The sequence below is a fragment of the Syzygium oleosum genome, unplaced genomic scaffold (assembly GCF_021117445.2).
Source record: "Syzygium oleosum isolate NSW1041296 unplaced genomic scaffold, Sole_v2.1 Sole_v2.14, whole genome shotgun sequence".
Classification (NCBI taxonomy): Eukaryota; Viridiplantae; Streptophyta; class Magnoliopsida; order Myrtales; family Myrtaceae; genus Syzygium; species Syzygium oleosum.
Window position 1 is genome coordinate 7,558,969 of NW_026607498.1, and position 22,240 is coordinate 7,581,208.

The window sequence follows — 22,240 nt, forward strand, 5'->3', positions numbered from 1 at the left end:
ATAAAGCAAACCGGGAATATGAATATTCTCGTGCATCACCTTTAGTGTTAGATCAGCGTATCGTTTGGGAATTTGCTTTAGTACATTCGTGGGAGCTCCCAAGTCCGAAAGAACTGTTGTTGTGCTTTAGACTGTTTGCAATTTCAGAGATTGATAACTAAATTATCATCAAATGTAAGGTGGGGAAAGAATCTCGACCAAACTATGAAATTTTTCGAAGGACACCTAAACATGAAGTATAGAAGCAGAAAAAAGGAGCATTCCAAAATTATTGGGCTATGAGAGACGAGATCGATCCCAAAGAAGTTTCCAAATCAACAAGCAATGTGCAGGTAGAGACTTACAGTTAACAATCCCAATCATACGATGGCTCTTGAATTGTTGCTCTAGAAATAGACCTTCAATTCAAGTTACTTTATATAATGAATATATCATGCGACGGCGATAACATGATATAACTGACCGATCAATAATTTCCGGTACGTTGAAGTGTCAATTTACATTAAAGATGGGCAGAGCCAACCATGTACTAGTTGCAGGACGTTGAAGAAAATGCCAAGACATTTGGTCTGTGAAGGCGCATCAATCAACATAGAAGACTTTTTTGCGTTAGACCTTTTTCTTGTTGATCGGAAAAGATTCCATTTCATTTCTTGCTTCTGTACATAAGAAGACCCGTAAGACTTGAGGAGGGTTATAAACCCAATTGAAAGGAAGAGTCCCGAAATCTATGGGCTTTGGCAACCCAGTTCGCTACTTGGATTGGACTCTCTAGGGCAATGCGCAACTCGAATATCTTGAAAATGGGCCATCAATTTACCATTCACTTTAAATGGAAAGTTCTTCATTCATACAACCGTACCTGTTTAATCCCATGTGTACACTAGCACATCATCGAACCCCTAGCGTGATTAGACTCTTTCAAAGCATCTAAATATTATAATTTAAAATAGTTGGAAATGGTCTTACAAGATATCACAGACTCCAAGTACCGGTATGAATTTCGAGGGTTGAACTATATTATTTCAACTGCAAACGATACAATACGACCTCCATACGACCTCCAGGGAGGATCAAATTGGTTAACGTAAGGAACAGGAAGATATCAGAAAGGAGTTTCCACTCAATGAAGACTCTTCGTTTATTGCTGTTGGCCATTCTGGGGAAGAAACACTTCACACGGTCGACGTCCTTATTCCACATTTAACAGGTTTAGTCTCCTTCGCAATCAATCTTCCGGTCTTCAGGCCAACCAAACTCCTCCAAGAAGGCCAACACGACGCCGTTTGACCAGCCAAAACCAGTCTGTTGCACAACATGAAGGTAAAGTTATGATCAGATTAAAGCACATATTGCCCATTTTCGAGCAGCTGCATAAACTATGGCCACTGCCAATAATCCCAAAAACGAACAGACGAGCATCCTCAACCCTTATCTTCAAAATACTTCATCATTAGGCCTAATGAAGTGACATAGCCATACCTGAGGCATATATTCTCCACCGCCCCCAACTTCCCCGCATTTTTGCACATCGTATTTTTCATGCATTGTGCCAGTTTTCTTGTAGGCAACGTAGTTAGTCCTTATCCACCTGATGACTATGTCTTCCGCCAAAGACCTTGCCTCGCTAGACCCCGATCTAGCCAGGCCTTCAGCTATCATATGCTGTAGAGGGGCCCAGCCGTTTGGAAAATCCCTGCACATATACAAGTCCAAACGGTGAAAATAAGTAGTACCTTCACATGACATCTTTGTCCTTCTCTACGTATCGGAAAACTGACCAAGTAGTGTTCAAAATGTTGAATTGGCTACTAACCATTGTTGGCCTGAATTTGTCAATGAACATGCAATCCCAGCAGCATGGAGCAGACCTGAACTCCGTAAACTCTTCGCGACTTTCTCTACCAAATTCTTATCTGCATCTCGTTTGTACCAACGGCTATTCATTATTAATCAATCGATGCAACATGACATGATATCGACAATTGATAACTCTCTCCCCAAATTAAGCATCCCTGACCAGTGCTTATAAGATGCAAATTGAAGATGAAATTCAGTGCCATACTTCTAATATTTTTACATTAGGATGTTTATAGCAAGCAACAAACCCGAATTGAACACGTCCATCCACAGAGGTACGAAATTTGAAGCAAATGCATTCTGGTTCTGGTTTGCAGCAGCCCAATGTTGACCTTCCTGTCAGGAATAGGTTAAGCAACGCAATACTATCGCACCAAGATATACAGATAATATACTGCGCACATAATACCACGCATGAACTGCTATCGCCAAGCCAATAATCAAGCCACTGTCCCATCCTTTCATTCCAGAAAACGGTGCTGACAGCCTTTTCTCTAGCCTTTGAAGCTTCTAAGAATTGCGTGGCAATGTTATGATTCCCAACAATTTTTCCGAAGAAGGATATGTCAAGTTCCATCTGTACCAACACATTCCAGAGAACTCCTTATAGGAAGTTGACGGTCGATTGATAAGGGACTTCAAGTGCAACTAAAGAGCATACGTTGGCATACCCTTAGTATGTATATGTTCAAATCAACCGGTAAAATTGATGTTGTTTCCAGTGTCGTAATATCCTCGGGATTCCTAATAAAGACAATTGGAGTTTATGTGTTTTGTTAGCTATAAAAAGTAACAAAAAGGAATTACGCTAGCATGTCAAATTTGACCAATAAATGACCAAACTATGGGGCACAAATAGTGATTCCGTGCTCTTCTATATCATACCCTCTCAATAGGAGACGACCGAAACATCTTACCCGCAAACATCAGGACGACTGATTTTTGCACAAAAGAACAAGTAGTCTAAAATCAGAACTCTTCCATCTCCAAAGCAAAAGGATATTGTGCGTGCGTGAAAGCAGAAGCTTAGGAGCTAAACACGGCAAAAAAAATTTCAGAACCTGGCCTATGGCATCAGGATGTAACGGTCTCGCATCAAATTAGCAAATAGAAGCAAGAACATACTTGTTGGACGGAAATCTAACACTTGGCACAAACCGTTCAAAATTGAGTCCATGAATTTAAAAAACTGACTAAAGCTCAGCAAACAATAAGACAAGTACCACTCTTGGAATAACAACTGAAAATTTGGATCAATTATATAAATCAGAACTATTCGAGAACACAAACAAAAGGAATACGACTGATAGATTGCTAATGCAAAAATACCTCATCCATCTGACACTAAAGTCCCATCCAGATTCACCTCCTGTGGCTAATTCCCTATAAAACTTCTGCTTTTCGGAAGTACTTGATATGTTTGAAGCAAGCTTCTTGTCCTGTCCGATGAGAAGTGAACAGGTCTACTCATAAGGTTTAGATTAGCTGGTATACTATGAAAGCTGAGTCAGAGACGACTTACGATTGTCGAAGTTTCGGGCCTGGGTTTATCCCACATTGCATAATAGCGACTCAAATTATGACTGCATTCACGGTCCCGGATGGTGATCTGATGAAACCCTGTGGAATAAGCACGGCCATGGTGATAGGGGTAATGCATATTGATCAAAACATCCAAATGAAGGATGCCATGATACCTGATGTCCAAAATTCATGCTCTTTCAGAAGAGCAGGGAGACACTTCGCGACAAATTCCTTATCATGTGTCTTTTCATAGATGGCACGAATCATTGCATTCAAAAGGGGAGGTTGGCTGCAAAAAGTTAGCCCAGAATGTAAGTCAAATTCAGCATGATACACCCTATGAGAGTAGTCAATCGCAAATTCTGATCATAGGAACTTACAAAAAGAAAAGAGACGCAAAAGTTTAGAAACTCGGTTTATGGATCTAAGTAGAGCATGTAATAGACAAAACCTAGCCTTGAAGAACTTCAGTAGAATTGGTGGCGTGTTTTTAGCAAGTAATCCACAGAGGCAGTAGGCTAGTCTAACTGAGTTCCATTGAAGGGCATGTATGAGGACAAGAAACCACATTAACAACTTCCAAGTAAAACAAAGGCCTCGTTTCACAAACGAAGAGGATAAATTCATATTTACCTAACTGAGAAGCACTTACCTCCGGTTTGCGTAGTAGACCCTCGCACCGTTTAGGACATGGCCATATTCTTCTAAGAGGTAGATGAGATTGGTGACAATCGCCTTTGCCGTTGCATACATCTTAGAAGCTAACAAGCCCCTGCACATGGTCCGCTAACGTTACCCCTACGAAATCAAATTTCGATACTCGCGCAAGCTAGCTTCTTCATGCGTTGTAATCTTTCCGACTAATAGTCCCGACAAGAAACAAAGTTATAAGCAAAGATAATCATGTGTCTGGCTACTTATGTGAAATTCGGCAACCGACAATACTGATTACTAATCCATGCCTCGCTATAGTACCCATTACCTAAGCCAAAAGAATTACTCTGCCAAAGGAGACTGTAACTTGCAAGTTCATCAGACTGATGTGTGAACAACGACGATGTTGTGTACCACATAGTCCAGTAGCTAGATACGGATAAGAAGGGGAGGGCATGGAATACGTATGGGAAAAGAGCTGTGACCTGACGATCCAGTAAGAGTCCCAGTAATTCACCTCCCTGAACCGGGAACCGGGGATGATGAGCGGCCCCGGCAGGGGGACCAAGGTGTGCCGATCCGGCCTCTCCCGCACCGCATCGTCCACGCGCCTGCTCAGGTTCGTCCACAGCGCGTGCACCTCGAGCGCCCACGCCCGCACCGCCGGGTTCCTCACCCGGGGCAGGAACCCCTCCGGCTCGGGCACGAAGTCCGCCGGCTGCGCGTACACCAGATCGCTCCCCGCGGCCCCCAAATGAGAGGCTATGAACCTCTCCAGGTCGCCGGCCGAGACCGAGCCGTTGGGCGACCTGGGGAGGCCGGCGAAGGCCCGCTCGACGGCCTCGAGGTCGGACCTAAGGTAGAGGTCGACGTAGAGCTTGGGGTCGAAGTTGCGGGGCCCGAAGGCGGCGAGGGCGGTCTCCTGGAGGCGCTCGAGGAAGTCGAGCAAGGGAGTGGAGGCAATTGTGGACATTTCGCACGCGCGCGGAGGGGAAGCAGCAGTAGCGAAGGTGGAGGAGGTCGTCAGGAGGAGGAGGAGCGAGAGCGAGGAGAACTAATCAAATAAAATCAGATTTTATTAGGAATGGCACAAATGGTTGTGCCATTTCAATATTGTTAGCTTTCAATGATTGCCTCTCCTTTGTGTGGGAACCCATAATCTAATCTCACAGGGTCCCTTCCCCTAAAAATTATGTGAGATTTAGGATTCGCAAAATCTCGTGATGTCTAGATTTATTCTTTCGTCTTTGATGAGCCTAAGCATCTCTCCACCTTCTATAATATAACAAAGGCAAAAAAAAAAAATCTTGAGCTATGTGTCAGTTGTGCAACGATTGCCTCATTGGTTTGATTGGAATCGAACCAGAGATGTCAACATCAAGATGTCGATACCAAGTTGCTTCTATAACGTAGAAAAGGTGTATTATTTTCTCATAGGGCAAAGAAAGCTAGGAGGTAAGGGCAGTGGAGGGCATGAAGTTCAACTTAATTTGATGAACTAGAATAATTATTTAGTGTAAGCAAATAGATATTGCTCTTGCTGTAACACGTCGCAATTATTGTTCCTAGAATCGGAAGATACTCGATAGACCTAATCAATCGGAGCGCAAGGATTACGTACCGCTAACCCTATTTTCAGTTCGTCAAACTTGTCGTGCTCCACATGTATAATTATGATCCTACTAATCAAGTATCCTTTACCGTTCCCTTTTGCTTATGATGATTTGTGCACAAGAGAATGCTGCCAATCTTGTCAACTCTCTTTTCCTCCTTTTCCCCAAATCACATGTAGACCTGTTAAACGGGTGGGTCGGGTCGGGTCGGATTTGGGTGGGGTCATAAATGGTTCGACCCAAATTGACCCATTAACCCGTTTATGACCCATTTATTCATAGTGTAAATATATCGACCCATACCTGACCCGACCCATACCCAACCCATACCCGACCCATATTGCTAAAACACTTTTATATTTAACCTAATCTAGGAATACTTGTTTCTTATGAATTTTTTTTTAAAAATTATACTGCTAAAACATTTTATGCAATACAAAGCTAATGAAAAAATTTTATAATTTTTTTTAAAATTGAGGTTCTGTTTGTTTTACGAAAAATGCGACATTTCTAAAAAATATTTTCCATAAAGTCATTATCCAAGAAAATAAAAAAAAATTAATATTTTTTTTTATTTTTTAAATCGAATTTTTAATTATTTTTTTTTTATTTTATTCTTTTTCGTTTATTTTTGGCCGATCGCCGGCCTACGTGGCCGGCGACCGACCACTGAGCGAGGACGAGCGCCGGAGCGGCGAGGCGTTCTCGCCGATCCGGCGAGGCCGAGGCCTCGAGGCCTCTAGCGGGCCTTAGCCTCGCCGATCCGGGCGAGACTCGAGCTCGCTGACCTCAGTTGAGCTCGACCTCGCCGGATCTGGCGAGGTGGAGCCTCGCCCGAGGCCGGCGAAGCTTGAGCTCGCTAGCCTCGGGCGAGGTCGAGTTCGCCCGAGGCCGGCGAGCTCGAGTCTCGCGGCCTCGGCGAGGCTCCACCTCGCCGGATCCGGTGAGGTCGAGCTCGCCCGAGGCCGGCGAGCTCGAGTCTCGCCAGATCGGGCGAGGCTCGAGCCTCGCCGAGATCGGGCGAGGCTCGAGGGCCCCGAGCTCGAGGCTCGCCGGTCGGCGAGGCTCGCCTTGCCGGGCGGCGAGCTCGAGGCTCGCTCGGCGAGGCTCGAGCCTCGCCCGAGGCCGGCGAGCTCGAGCCCGGCCTCCGGCGAGGTCGTCCCGCCCGGTGGCCGGTCGCCGTGGGCAACCACCTACGGAATAAAAAAAAGAAAAAGAAAGAAGAGAAAAGAAAAAAAAAGAAAAGAAAAAAAAATAATTAAATTTCGATTTTTTTTAAACATTTTTGTAAAGAGAGAGTGTGTGTGGATGGATCTAGTAGGTGGGTTGGACATGGGTTCCAAACTCAATCCATTTAGACCCATTTATCTTTAAGCTTTAAAATTTAAAACCCATTTAAGGTTGACTCTTTAAAATTAAAGTGACCCATATATGACCCATTTATTTTTAAATGGGTCATATATGGGTTTAAGACCCATTTTGACACCTCTAATCACATGCTAATCTCCCTACAAATTAGGCTTTACAAACTAGAGTGGCTTGCTTGTATATCCTTAGGGTCTCCTTCAGTGCCCAAGACAAAAGAGTTAGGACCCACAAGGGCCCACCACCACCAAATGATTTTGATTAATTATACACTAAAATGGGTTTATCTTTTTGTTAATCAAGAGTCCATAAAGCAACCACGCACACTAATTTAGCGGAGAGACGAGTAGTTTAGGAGGAATCTAAGCTTGTGTGGATCTTGATTTGATTATTGTGCATCTTTTGTCCAATTCTTTTTGTGCCATAACCCTTTTGTCTGTTTCTTTGGGCTCTATATGTTGACATAGAACTGTGTGACTAACTACACCAGCGTTGGAACATTACACGATATCGGTCCCTTTTTTATTTTTTTTAATTTAATTTAATTTAATCTTTTTGTAAATTGCAAAGTGGTTCTTGAGCCAATCCGAGATCCCTGTCGTGACCCAAAACCTAATCTTTTAATTCGGACTTTTCCTTTTGGCGAGGAGGAAGTGGAAACTTCCTGGGATGAGGTGCAATCCCTGCATATGTCAGATTATCACAACTTTATGGCCAATGATGCTTTAGATAATTCCACAAGAAGTTCGTGATATCGTCATATTACTATTTTAAGCACAAAGTTAATTCAGCTACTGATCCACGGTTCTAGATAAAGATAAAGCCCACCGATTCTCAGTTCATCATGCAACAGTGTTTTAAATTTGATCTATTGCAGGAATCTCAGGACAATTGAGATTGCATGTTTAATGAAATGGAGACACTTTGCTTAGCAAAGAAAGAGAGATCTTAGTGAATAAAGCAAACCGGGAATATGAATCTTCTCGTGCATCGCCTTTAGTGTTAGATCGGCGTATCGTTTGGGAATTTGCTTTTGTACATTCGCGGGAGCTCCCAAGTCCGGAAGAACTGTTGTTGTGCTTTAGACTGTTCGCAATTTCAGAGATTGATAACTAAATTATCATCGAATGTAAGGTGGGGAAAGAATCTCGACCAAACTATGAAATTTTTTGAAGGACACCTAAACATGAAGTATAGAAGCTGAAAAAAGGCGCATTCCAAAATTATTGGGCCGTGAGAGACGAGATCGATCCCGAAGAAGCTTCCAAATCAACAATCAATGTGCAGGTAGCGACTTACAACTAACAATCCCAATCATACGACGGCTCTTTAATTGTTGCTCTAGAAATAGACTTTCAATTCAAGTTACTTTATATAATGAAAATATCACGCGACAACGATAACATGATATAACTGACCGATCAATAATTTCTGGTACGATGAAATGTCAATTTACATTAAAGATGGGCAGAGCCAACCATGTACTAGTTGCAGGACGTTGAAGAAAATGCCAAGACATTTGGTCTGTGAAGGCGCATCAATCAACATAGAAGATTTTTTTGCGCTAGACCTTTTTCTTGTTGATCGGAAAAGATTCCATTTCATTTCTTGCTCCTGTACATAAGAAGACCCGTAAGACTTGAGGAGGGTTATAAACCCAATTGAAAGGAAAAGTCCCGAAATCTATGCGCTTTGGCAACCTAGTTCGCTACTTCGATTGGACTCTCTAGGGCAATGCGCAACTCGAATATCTTGGAAATGGGCCATCAGTTTACCATTCACTTTAAATGGAAAATTCTTCATTCCTACAACCATACCTGTTTAATCCCATGTGTACACTAGGGGTGATCGATTCCAGGGTGGGTTGGGTCTAGACCTGGAACCTGAAACCAATCCTGTTATAATAAGTTTTCAATTTTTGGAACCTGAAACTGACCCTGTTTTCCCTGGACCCTATTTTGGAACCGACCCTGTTTTTCCGGTCCAGTTTCAGGGTCTACTTGAGAACCTATGTTTTTTTTCCTTTTTCTGGTTTCATTTTTTTCTAGCAAAATAATATATGTAGTAATGAAACGATTCAAAATAAAAGATGAATAATAAAAACCACTATCCGCCAAAAGTAACAATCCCTAAAATGGGCAATTGAAATTACAATCCATCAAAATCAACAATCCAAAAGCACTATGTGGCAAGACATAGTCTAATCGCATAAATCTTTAAGAGTCACATTTTCAGGAATCTATTCAACATGTTTAGCTATTTATTTTGCGCCATGATGAGAGAACTCCTCACTTCTGTTTCCAAAAATCCGAAGGCTCTGATCCACACATCAGAATTTGATAAACAATTGTCCCATGCCATAAGAATTAAAAAGAAGTGGACAAAAAGCTCCAGCATCCTTCCCTGCCTTACGAGAGGACAAAAAGCTCCAACTGAAAAGTAATGAATATACAAAGTAGTGATTACTGATTAGGATATGGGATCTTGGTGATTGCCCACTTGAGGGAGAGTTATAGTTTTGCTGTCTTTTTCTTTTTGACTAAAATAGACCTAACATCAGGACATATATCTAAATATATACACTGACCTTTTGGAGGTGGCCTGAATCCAGCTATGTTACCTTCAATGGGTTCAATCTCTAAGAAAAATCCTGAAATTCATACATAAAGGAAAATCAACAAGAAACCATGCTCTAAAGACAAATGCAAATATGCCGATTAATGAAGTCTATTTACTCACCACAAAATCGGAGCTTCCACAAAAGGAAGTCTATTTACCAATGATAATGTCCTCGGTAAGACAATCCAAATCTAAAAACCCAAAAAGAGATTAAATAAAGTATTCACTCAATAGATAATATGTGAATGAATTACAAAATAGAAAGAAATTTAAACGACTTACCTGACTCAAACATTTCCGCATTTTCAATGCACTTTTCAACATTAATTGGCACGCGAACAACTCTCAACCAATCTTGAGTGCAAATCAAACCTTCCACCACTCTAGGAGTTAAAGAACTTCGAAAGCCGTTAAGCACACGTCCCGATGTACTAAAAGTTGACTCCGAAGCAACGGTAGTCATGGGAATTGACAAAACATCCCGAGCCATCAAAGATAAGATTTTATACTTTGACCCAGTACTCTTCCATCACATCAAAAGGTCAAGATTAATGACATCTTCACTTTCGGCTTCAAGATACCGATCAAGCTCAGATTTGTTTTCATCAAGCACTGTTTTCTTCGCGTGAAGACAGCTTTGTCGCCAAGCTTAGATGTCATCCTCATTGTCACCTTCATTATTATCAGTATTGACATTGGAACCACTACTACTAGTCCTCACACTTGAAGCACCAAAATTTTGTTTACTAGAACTAACAAGGGATTGCTCATAAAATTTATACAAACGCTCCAAGGCAAGCTTCACCTTATCATGCATCTCATCAATTTTTGCTTCATCATCATAAATTTATCCGTAACAGAACTTTACATAATTTAACTTTTTTGTGGGATCCAATGCAACCGCAATCAACACCATCATGTTTATTTTATCCAAACTCCCATAATATTTGTCAAACTTCTCCTTCATTTTTAAACCCATAGCTTGAAGCTTAGGATCCAAAGAATTCGCCGCATGATTCAAATATTTATACAAAAAAGCTATACTCTCAAAGTAATCATTTGAAGTAACATATGAACTCCCCGACATCCGTTTGGTGGCATTATAAAACCGTTTCAGAAATTTAGAAAGAATGATAGCATTTTCCCAATCTTCATTTCGAGGAGGATCATTGTCAATCTCCCTTAAGAAAGATGAATCATCTTCTTCCATCCTTTCAAAAGCTTTCCTGAACTTTATGGCTGTGTCTAACATTAGGTAAGTGGAATTCCATCTAGTGGCAATATCAAGACAAACTGAACCCTTGTATGTGATTCTCCCATTCTCAATACAAGATTGAAATGTTTTGGCTCTCATTGGAGAACTCCTCACATACCTAACTACATTTCGGATACGTGCAATAGAATCACGCACCTCATTCAATCCATCTCGGACAATCAAGTTTAATAAATGAGCTGTGCACCTCATATGTAAACCATCACCATTCAAGATCAAAAGCCTTTCCCTTGAAAATTTTTCCTTCAAATAATCAATGGTCACATCATTGGAACTAGTATTATCCACGGTTATTGTGGACACCTTATTTTCTATTCCCACTCGTAAATGCACTTCTCCACCATTTTCCCAATCTCCCTACCCTTGTGATTATGCATCACCACAAAATTGATGATTCTTTTATGCAACTTCCAGTTTTCATCAATAAAATGTGCAGTGAGACATAAATAGTTCAAGTTTTGGATGGAATTCCACATATCAGTTGTAAGTGCAATCCTAGAATTAAGCTTACCAAAGTAAGCTTTCAAACAAGTTTTTTCACTCAGATACAACTTCATACAATCTTTAGCCACCGTAAATCGTGATAAATGTTGGAAAAGAGGCTGTAATTCAGTGACAAAATCACGAAAATCGACACGCTCAACCGTGGAAAAAGGTTGTTCATCAATAATAATTATCCGAGCAAGCATGTTCCTAGAACGTTTTTTATCAAACTTCCACATTGTTAAGACACTACCACCACTAGTATTTTCCCCTGCCTCGCCAACCACATCTTTGTTACGTGGTGCAAACAACATTTGCTTCTTATCTGCATAAGGATACTTTTTGCACTTTGTCAAGTGCTTCCGCATAGTAGACATTCCATGATCAACAGAATAATTATACTCAGTCCCATAGTGAATGCACTTTACTCTAGTTGTTTTTTGTGTTTTCTCATCTATAATTCTCGAAAAATTATCCCAGGCCTCCGATTGATTAGCTCGCTTTTTACCAAGAGGAGGACGGGAGTTAGATACACCCACCTTGTTTGTCGCACTCACGGTCGTAGAGTCCACTTCAGCAGCTCCTTGGAATGGCAATTTCATGAGCAAACTCATTTCATTATATCCATCCACTTCAATTGACATGTCTTTGTCTTTGTTGCGACCTAAAAATCAGGTTTTCCGATCTTAGGCTAATGGATTACTAGATCAATTAAATTAACTAACCCAGCTCGAATTCTCCCAAACTCTACCAATTCGCAACTTAGGTCCAATTATGAGCATGCAAATATTTTCAATGGGAGCAGCCACTAATCATTTAAGGTAGGTTGATTAGAAACTTAAATAAAATAGCGGGAGTACTATTTTATTTCTACGAACCAGAGATTATAAATCCGGGGACTTGGTTATGCTAGATTATCCTAACGTCCTTTCGGTACCAATCTCAAGAAAAATGCTCAATTCGGCAATTTTGATGAATTCTGACTTAGAGTTCAAAGGTGCAATTTTTTTTTGATTTTCTTTTTTTATGATTTTTTTATGTATTTTTGATGTATTTTCGAATTTAAATTTAAATCGCAAATCTTTTAGTAGAAAGATTATAACCGCTAAATCTTTCGAACTAAGTTTCGATCTGAAGCCTGACAGATCGACCCTAAAAATTCGAAATACCCGCTATGGAAATAACTCAATCTAAAGCCTGATAGATAGACTTATTCCCATGTGTGCGGTTGCGGATTAGGAGATTTTCCTAACCGATCACATCTTGAAAAGATTTTGCTATCTTAAATATCTTGGATATATTTAAAAGATTTTGAAATTTTCAAATTCTATCCAAATTTGACAAGTAATACACATCCAAGATTTCCAAAGAATATTCAGTTAAATCACAGTTTTTAAATTAAGCGAGGCACCTTCGTTTTTTTTTTTAAAGGTTTTTTTTAAAAAAAAAAAACAATGCTTAATCCTTTAGAGATATCTTCGTGTGCACTATACTCATCAGCAAATTCGGATGAAGCTCTTGCAATCACCAAAAATTCAAATAAGATCAACTCATCCACAAGGGAAATGTCCATCCACTAATTTTGAATAAAGATTCAAACAATAGTCATCCACAAGCCCATACCATCAATGGATTCGAAATTACAATGATCCAATTAACATCTTGCAAGTCAAATTGCAATTTTAACGTGATCACCAATGTAATGCGAATTTTCGGATTGAACAAGAACAAGAAGGAAAACCAGGATTTTTTTATGCAAGTTTCTCTCGTAATCCAAACAGTAATCATTACCTAAAAATCATGCACGACAAATATCACAAGTTAAGAACATTCATTACCTAATTTGACAAAGTTGTCAAATTGAAACACCAAGGATTGCTTGATCCACGGGTGAGGTGACAATGCTCGATCCCCAGCCTTAAAAAAAACGTGAATGGCTGAAGCGAAGGACCGCGGCAGTAGCTCGAACTTGTTTCCTGGCGACGATGGCAACGGACCGAGCGGCGGATGGATCAACAGACGCCGATGCAAGGTTCTCGGCTAGTGGAAATCGAAAACCCTCTTTCTTTTCCTCACGTCTGTTCTCTCCTTTCTTTTTTGATCAAGCCCTCACTCCTAACTTTTTCTCACCTTTTTTGGACGTACTGTGAAGCGTATTTTTTTTCTCTCCAATTCACTCTCTCTGCTCACCCCCTTTTTTTTTACGAAGCCCCTCCTTCCATACCTCTCTCGACCTCCTGTTCTTGTCTGTACGTGATCCTTTTATAAGTGAGAATGTCTAGGCCTTTTTAGAAAGAGACCCACTCGAGAATATTTAAAACATATTACGTTTGGCTTCTTCCCTTTTTGCTTGTGCCCATGACGCCAGAACGTAATTCCAAATATATATCCCCCACGTTGACCGATTCCGTTTTCCTCTTCTTGTATCCTTCATATATTTTTTTTCCTTTGCACAAAGATACCAAGAAACAAAATCTGCTGATACACTTCCTCTTTCCTTTATATATTGCCCTCGCCTCGGTGAAGAATGTTCCCCCTTGCCTTGTCGTGACGCCCAAGATTTTTTAATGGAATTTCCAAAAGATATATTGCCAATTACTGTCCATGGATTAAAGATATGTGCGGATAGGATATTACTCCCTCCTATCTTCTGATAATACAGACAAATATAATGAATCTCCCTTCCTTCTTGGTCCTCCATGTGGCAGAAAAAATATATATATAGAAGATCTCTTGCGACCGAAGATCACACATGCAAAACATGTGACTTTTGGTCATGGGCTTGATTGAATTAAGCTCAGAACCATTCGCTGCCGTATGTTCGATAAATGTGCAAACTATATGGGCCTAATTAACTATTAATGAAATGCTCCTAATATCTATATGCAATTTAACTAATTAATTTTTTCTAGGGACCGGGATCGATCCCTAATTTTTATGCAATGAATGACTAATTAGGTCTCCAAAATTTAGGTGTCAACAGCTGCCCCTCTTTGAGTGGAGGCTCGCAGAGGTTTCGCTCAAAGACTGAAACCTAAATTTAAACCATGCAAAATGATGAATGATCTTCTTCTTCTTCTTCTTCTTTTTGTTGTTGGGGGTTTTAATTCCAATTTTTCAAATGCAATGATGCGTGATATGCAAACAATAAGGAACGTATGCTAAGGCTTCTCACTTCATGAAGAGCGGTGAAAGAGCCTTACATACGGATCGCACAAAAAGCGCCCAAGTGAGGGAAAGCTTTATAATGCTGTGAACTCCCTCGATCTCCAAACTTCTAGTCCACTGGAAGTAAGGTTCTCAAGGTACAGGATTGCCTATCTATTACCTGTAGTTTCCTATAGATGCGAAATAACGCATGATATGAAGAAAGAATTAAAAGGGACGTGTTGCCTATACCACCGGGCAATCACGAAAAGGATCATGTCACATGTTCCATTGGGTGAGCATGAGGTTAGTTGTGCCACCTATTCCACTGGGTGAACACGGAATGAGAAACTATGCCGCATGTTCCACTGGGCAAACATGAAATGGGGTGTGCTGTCTATTCCACTGGGCAATACAAAGAGATATGTCACCTATTTCACTTGGTGAACATATGAGAGAGATCATGTCTCCTATTCCACTGAGTGAACACGAAAAGAGAAACAATGAAGAATAATTAGCAGACGTACCTGAATTCTTCTTATGTTATAAAAATGACAGAGCTAATTGCATTGCACCTGTTTTTACCTGAGAAAAGGTTAAAATAACACATGCGCATGGGCAAAGAAAACATAATTCATGAATCTACCTGCATTACCGAGCTTCACTGGGGAATTTATCAATAAGAACAACAATTTCGTCATTTTGACAATTTGATCACATTAAATGAGAGACCTTTAATCAGAAAGGACTTTCCACTCACTTTCAATGAAAGGCTTTTGACCCGACCTTTGATGTGGGTATAAGAATCACTCAAACTCTCTTTATCGTGCTTGACAAGGGTTCAGATATTCTCAAAATTAGTATGACTTGGCCAATCTGAGAGGTCTTTATAAGGACTGAAACTCAGGCTTGGTCAAAGGTTTCACAATGGGGACTCATGAGAGTCATAGCTTTGAAAGAATTGATATCACCAGCTGCTCCGGGTTTATAAGTCAGGAATGCTACAAAAATGAGATAGAAAAATCTTGCTCGCACTTCTTCGAGCAACATTTATAAGCATTTGAAACTCTACGTTAACTCAAGTGCCCTATTCTGAAGAGACTTCGATAAGGGTTGTAACGTAGATTCGGGTAGGCTTGAAATGAATGTCCTATTTCCATCAAATGGGGTATTATGAACATGGAAATTGGTGATCATCCAATCATGCTACTGGTACCATTGATCTATCTCTAGCGATTGCTCTACAAATGAACCTTCAAATGGTCTTTCCCTTGAAGAATGATCTTGCATATCGACTCAGTTCTCGCCGAAGCCTTTCTTTCTCTCATCATTTTTTTTGAGAGAGAGAGATTTTCTTTTCGAGAGATTTTTCTCCCTCTTTTTTAAGAGAGCTTTTTTCGAGAGAGAGAACTTCGATTTAATGGAGTCCTTTTGCGTCATTTCTGATGAATTTTCTTTTGAGCTCCCATTTGCCTCAAGTCACCTTAAACTTGCTTTGAGATGATTTCATTTGTTTATCACAAGAATGATCATCAATCGGGTTGAAATGAATTCACCGCTCAAATTGGGTATGCAAAGGGTATGATGTGTAAGGATATAGAAAGAAATGCTCTTCGTCATATCTAAGGCACTCGAGTTAACACAAAATTTGCATGCAGTAAATATACTTGAAGATTGATGCAAGTGAAAGCAAGAAAATTCTAACCATTTTGAACTTTCTAAGAAATTGCCCCAGTATGGGGTTGTTCCTGACAGGGGTAACAAATGAAACTCCGTTCAAAGGGTTAAGCAAATGATAACCTATAGTGTTTAGATAGAGGGAATGAATGCCTCTCATCATTTTGGTCGTCATATTTTTCGTGAGATAATCCTTTACCTTGTCAGCACGGAATTTTCACTTAACTCGCACTAGGGATTATTATTCAGGACGTGTATGGAAATGACTTGCCTTTCGTCATCTTGAAGTCTCTCATGCAATATGATCGCTTCATTAGGACAGAAACAGATTGCCAGATCAAAAGCCTTCCTCAACCAAAGCTTAGTAACATAACAAGAAAATCAATTGATTCATGAAATTCAATTTGAGACTTGATAGAAACAAAGTCAGAATGAGTACAAATCAAGTGTAATACTTCTTCACAGAATCAGAATTAACTGGACTGGAAAAAACACGACCATCCATCTCGGCAAAAATCAAAGCACTTCCTGGAAGGACTTTCTTCACAATGTACGGGCCGCCATAATTTGGGGCGAATTTTCCTTCTGTAAGAGGAACTATCGGCAATAACTTCCGCAGGACAAGGTCGCCTACTTGAAAATGTCGAGGCTTGACTTTCTTGTTGAAAGATTTAGCAACTCGTTGTTGGTAACACTGGCCATGACATAGAGCTCTAAGCCTTACCTCATCAATCATGTTCAACTGGTCCAATCTCTGCTGGATCCAATCTGCTTCTGACAATTGCACCTGTGAAAGAATACGTAACGAAGGAATTTCAACCTCAACAGGTAGAACTGCTTCCATACCGTACACAAGAGAATATGGAGTTGCCTCTGTAGATGTCCGGATGGAAGTCCGATATGCCATAAGTGCAAAAGGTAATCTTTCATGCCAATCACGATAGTTCTCAGCTGTTTTAGCCAAAATTTTCTTGATATTCTTGTTGGCTGCTTCGACCGCTCCGTTCATTTGCGGACGATATGGAGAGGAATTCAGATGCTTGATCTTGAACTCCTTGAACAGATCATCCACCAATTTATTATTTAGATTTGACCCATTGTCAGTAATTATGGTCTCAGGTGCATCGTATCGAGCAATGATGTCTCGACGAATGAACTTCACCACATTTCGGGCCGTCACTGTCGTATAGGACATAACTTCAATCCACTTCGAAAAATAATCGATAGCGACTAGGATAAACCGATGTCCATTTGACGCTTTAGGATTGATTGGGCTAATCACATCAATGCCCCACATAGAAAATGGCCATGGTTCAGACATCTGATGCAATTCATTCGGAGGAGTATTAATCTTGTCACCATGGATCTGGCATTTGTGACAACTCCGAACATGCTGAATGCAATCACTCTCTAAAGTGAGCCAGTAATAACCCATCCTCATTATCTTCCTTGCTAGCATATAACCATTCATGTGCAGCCCACATACTCCCTCATGCACTTCTAGCATCAAACGAACAGCCTCGGTTGAATCAACACACCTTAATAAAACCGAATCATAGGACCGCTTGTATAGGCATTCTCCGCTCAAGAAGAATTTCGCTGCCATTTTCTTGATATACTTTTGGTCAGATGCGGTACTTTTCTCAGGAAACTCCTGTGTTTGAAGATATGCCTTGATATCGTGATACCACGGCTTGCCGTCAGGCTCTTCTGTCATGGCCATGCAATAAGTCGGTTTCTGTAAGACCTCTATCTTTAAAGGTTCAACTTCTAACCCACTTGTCACTCGTAGCATTGCCGATAACGTAGGCAGAGCATCGGCAAAATGGTTTTGAGTCCTTGACAAGTGTTCAAACGAAATGTCTTCAAACTCTTCCACCAACTTCTCTAAATAGGTGTGATAGGGCTGCAACTTAGCATCTCTAGTTTGCCACTTACCAATGGTCTGAAGAATAATGAGGGCTGAATCTCCGAACACCTTAAGTCGAGCTACTCCCATTTTGATTGCAACTTGTAACCCGAGGATGCATGCTTCATATTCAGCGATATTGTTCGTGCAAGGAAATATCAGTTTCGCCGCCACCAGATAATGTTGTCCACCTGGGGATATTAAAACTGCCCCTATACCTGATCCTGACAAGTTTACGGCCCCATCAAAATACATGGTCCATACATACTCATCAATTGGCATTACTCTATCTTCTAGCGGACCCAGATCCTCATTTTTCCCAGGATTTTCGACCAGGACATCAGCAATTACTCGTCCTTTGACTGATTTTTGAGACAAGGATTGAACATTAAATTCTGAGATGAGAATCTGCCATTTTGCCAGTTTTCCAACCAAAGCGGGTTGATTGAGCAAGTATTTGACGGGATCACACTCTGTTACAAGCAATATCTGATAGTGCAAAGTGTATTGCCTCAACCTGTGTAGCACCCAGACCAGTGCTGCGCACGTTCTTTCTGCTTCAGAATAGTTCATCTCAGAGGTGGTGAACTTCTTACTCAAATAATAAATTGCACGCTCTTTTCCTTCCTCTTCACTTTTCTGAGCAAGCATGGCGCCTAAGGACTCACTGTGGATTGTAAGGTACAGGGTCAGAGGTTGCCCCGGCGTCGGCGGAACAAGCACTGGCGGATTCATCAAGTAGTGCTTAAGCTTGTCGAATGCCTGTTCACATTCTTCATCCCATCTAACCAGTGCATTCTTCTTGAGAAGTTTAAAGAAAGGCTTTGCTGTCTCAGATAGTTGAGAAATAAATCTGGCTATATAGTTTAGTCTACCCATTAAGCTACGAACTTCCTTCACCGAAGAGGGAGATTTTATTTCACAAATGGCCTTCACTTTTGACGGGTCAATCTCAATCCCTTTGTTACTGACAATGAAGCCGAGTAGTTTGCCAGAGGCTGCCCCAAACACGCATTTTGCCGGATTGAGGTGTAATTTGAACTTGCGAAGCCTGTCGAATAATTTCGTCAAGGTTTTTATGTGATCTTCTCCATGCCGAGTTTTTGCAATCATATCGTCAACATAGACCTCAATATCATTATGCATCATGTCATGGAATAACGTGACCATTGCCCACTGGTAAGTTGCCCCAGCATTTTTGAGACCAAAGGGCCTCACCTTGTAATGAAATGTCCCCCATGGAGTGGTAAATGCTATTTTCAACTTATCATCCTCGTTCATCAAGATCTGATTATAACCTGAGAAACCATCCATGAAGGAAAATAATTCGAACCCGGCTGTGCTGTCCACAAGCACATCAATGTGTGGGAGTGGAAAATCATCCTTAGGACTAGCTTTGTTCAGATCTCGGTAGTCAACACACACTCGAACCCGACCGTCTTTCTTCAACACTGGGACTATATTGGCAACCCATTCTGAGTATTGGGTAGTCTCAATAAATCCCACGTCAAGAAGCTTCATGACCTCTTCCTTGATCTTCTTTGCCAGTTCTGGCTTTGCCCTTCGCGGCCTTTGCTTCACGGGCTCAACCGAAGGATCAGTCGGCAGACAATGTTCGACAATTGATCGATCGAGACCCGGCATGTCAGCATAAGACCAGGCAAAGATGTCTTGATAATCCTTCAACAATTGGGTCAAGCGTTTGGTCACATCTTCAGGGAGACATGCTCCAATCTTCACCTCTCTAGGATTCTCCATATCGCCAAGATTGATTACTACGGTTTTTTCAACAGTCAGAGGCTTAGATTTCTCATGGATTTCCGAGTTCCGTCGTATCTCTTCATCATTCGGATTAGAATCGTCTGAGTCATCGGATTGACTTGCATCACATATATGAGGATCCATGATTCCCGTCCCTTCGCATGCCTCGAGATTAGTCCTGAAACATGAAAGAAAGGGATCAAAAAGACAAGATAGGGCTTAACTACATGCAATTTGCGAAAATTGATCATTGCTTTTTTTTGAAATTCATTTTGCTTTCGAAGACCTCGAGACGAGAATTCTTGAGAAGCCCAACCCTCAGTTCTTACCGTAGATGACAAATTTTTCCAATCGTTGATTATCGTCATCGGGTTGGTTTGGGGCACTTCAACAAGATTCAAAATGATAAAAACCTCTGTAATTTTATTGATATCGAATCAATGAATTACATCTTATTGGAATGAAAATCGAAAAAAAGCAATAAAGATTCCCACGCAAGGGAGATACAAAAACTGGAAATAATTACTCTTGAGGGCCAGCGCCCATCCCTTCAAGTGGTCCTTCAGTGATTGCACCAATGGAGGTCTCAGCAAACCAACCGGTAAGATAGGGTATACCATCATTAAAGTCGAAGTCCACCACCCTCGACTCCGGCTTCTTAAAGATACAGGGTGGCTGGTCATCCTCAGAATCATCAGACAAACTGACTAAAATCGCTTTACCGTGCTTCTTAGGCGAGTCAGTTAGGGTTTGTGGCGACTTAGGAAAGATAAGCCCGAGATCATCCTTAGTCGAGCTCGGCTTTAAATGCTCATATCCCCCCACTACTACAGCCGAGCAAAAGGTGTGGTCAATGGGAGGTGGTAAAGGACTTTGACCTGCTCCTCTTCGGCCTCTGCAACGACCGTGGCCTCGTCCGCGACTTCTCGGCCCGTGATATTCCAAACCAGCCGTGTGGGATTGTCCATTTGTCTCAATCGGGGCATGAATGCCTTGGCCTTCCTTCCCAAGACCCTTACCTGGCTCAAAACCATTACCGACCATGACATTGGCCACCATGATAGCTGCATTAGAAACCTCAGGAACGGGCAACGGCATATCAGAAGAAGCCTGAACAACTTGAACTATCTCAAATGAATGATAGCTATCCTCCTCAACATGATCGGGCTCTATGTATGGGACCGATGTCGCATTGAAGATTCGGTGATCTTCCTCTCCATAAACTGTAACCAACTTTGCCTCAGCCACAAACTTGATCTTCTGATGCAAACTGGAGGGCACTGTGCCTGCATTGTGGATCCATGGCCGTCCCAACAAGAAATTGAAAGCAGAAGGGATATCCAGCACTTGAAAAAGAATATCGAACACCGAAGGTTCGATTTGCAGCTCTAAGTTAATCTGGCCTATCACATCCTTCTTTACTCCATCAAAGGCTCGAACAGAAGTCTTGGCTGCTTGCATGGTAGATGGATCAATGCCCAGCCTTTTTAAAGTAGCCAACGGGCATAAATTCAAAGCTGACCCGTTATCAACAAGCACCCTAGCCATGTGAGTCTCCTTGTACTTCACTGATATATGAAGTGCCTTATTATGACCACGTCCCTCAACTAGGATTTCCTCATCAGAAAATGCTACTTGATCCTTGAGGAGGATCGTCCCGACAAACCCCTCTAGCTTATCTTCTTCAATAGTCTCGGGCACATGAATCTCACTCAAAACCTTCATCAAAGCACCCCGATGGTTATCTGATGTCTGGAGAAGTTCCAACAACGAGACTTGTGCAGGTAACTTTCTCAGCTGATCAACCATGCTATATTCACTAGCCTTAATCACAGCTAGGAATTCCTTCGCTTCTTTCTCGGCCACTGGCTTGGCCGGTTGATTATCAGCATAAGTTCGCCCTGACCTTGTTATCAGATCAACATTGTATGACCATGGAACCATCTTGTCACTTTCATAAGCGTAGGGCTGAGGTGATGCCAGCACCAATACTTCAGAAGCATCGGGTATAACGATCCCGACGTCATCGTCAGAGGCGTCCTCGAGAGGGGGCATGTCAGTTAGCTCAGGATCCAACTTAACTTGCTCATCGGTCAACATTGCGAGTTCTTCATTCCAGTCAATGATGACCTGAGATATAGTGGCCACTAACCCGAATTCATCCGCTGTCCCAATCATTCCCTCTCTTACCAACTCATCCACCTTCTTCTCTATTTCACCGAACGACACCACTTCATCAGTGGAAACATAACCAGCTCGGACTAAAGCATCGAACATATCCTCGAAAGGGACCCTGAAGTCTTGAACCTGCTTGACCCCCGGGCCAAGGACAACATTTGCACTGCTCGGATGATC

General features: G+C 41.4%; 1 protein-coding gene and 1 long non-coding RNA gene across 2 annotated transcripts; both read right to left on the reverse strand.

Moving 5' to 3' along the window:
• Window positions 1-797: 797 nt before the first annotated feature.
• LOC115667720 (probable trehalase) lies at window positions 798-5,100 on the reverse strand. The gene is made up of 11 exons (XM_056318115.1): window positions 4,524-5,100; window positions 4,037-4,156; window positions 3,558-3,673; window positions 3,383-3,480; window positions 3,190-3,299; window positions 2,532-2,604; window positions 2,270-2,437; window positions 2,109-2,196; window positions 1,817-1,916; window positions 1,483-1,696; window positions 798-1,305 (listed from the first exon to the last, which is right to left on the reverse strand). The coding sequence occupies exons 1-11, from the start codon at window positions 5,009-5,011 to the stop codon at window positions 1,213-1,215; spliced, it is 1,668 nt and encodes a 555-aa protein (XP_056174090.1). The 5' UTR covers window positions 5,012-5,100; the 3' UTR covers window positions 798-1,212.
• Window positions 5,101-9,130: 4,030 nt separating this feature from the next.
• LOC130140001 (uncharacterized) lies at window positions 9,131-9,828 on the reverse strand. Its single transcript, XR_008818004.1, has 3 exons — window positions 9,756-9,828; window positions 9,604-9,666; window positions 9,131-9,448 (listed from the first exon to the last, which is right to left on the reverse strand). It is a non-coding gene; the product is annotated as an uncharacterized LOC130140001 (long non-coding RNA).
• Window positions 9,829-22,240: the final 12,412 nt, after the last annotated feature.

Coding starts and splice junctions, on each gene's coding strand:
- LOC115667720 (XM_056318115.1), bottom strand. CDS start 5,011: ATGTCCACAATTGCCTCCACTCCCTTGCTCGACTTCCTCGAGCGCCTC. Junction 3,674..4,036: donor GTCTACTACGCAAACCGGAG/GTAAGTGCTTCT, acceptor AACTTTTTGCAG/CCAACCTCCCCTTTTGAATG. Junction 1,917..2,108: donor GATGGACGTGTTCAATTCGG/GTTTGTTGCTTG, acceptor AACGAGATGCAG/ATAAGAATTTGGTAGAGAAA.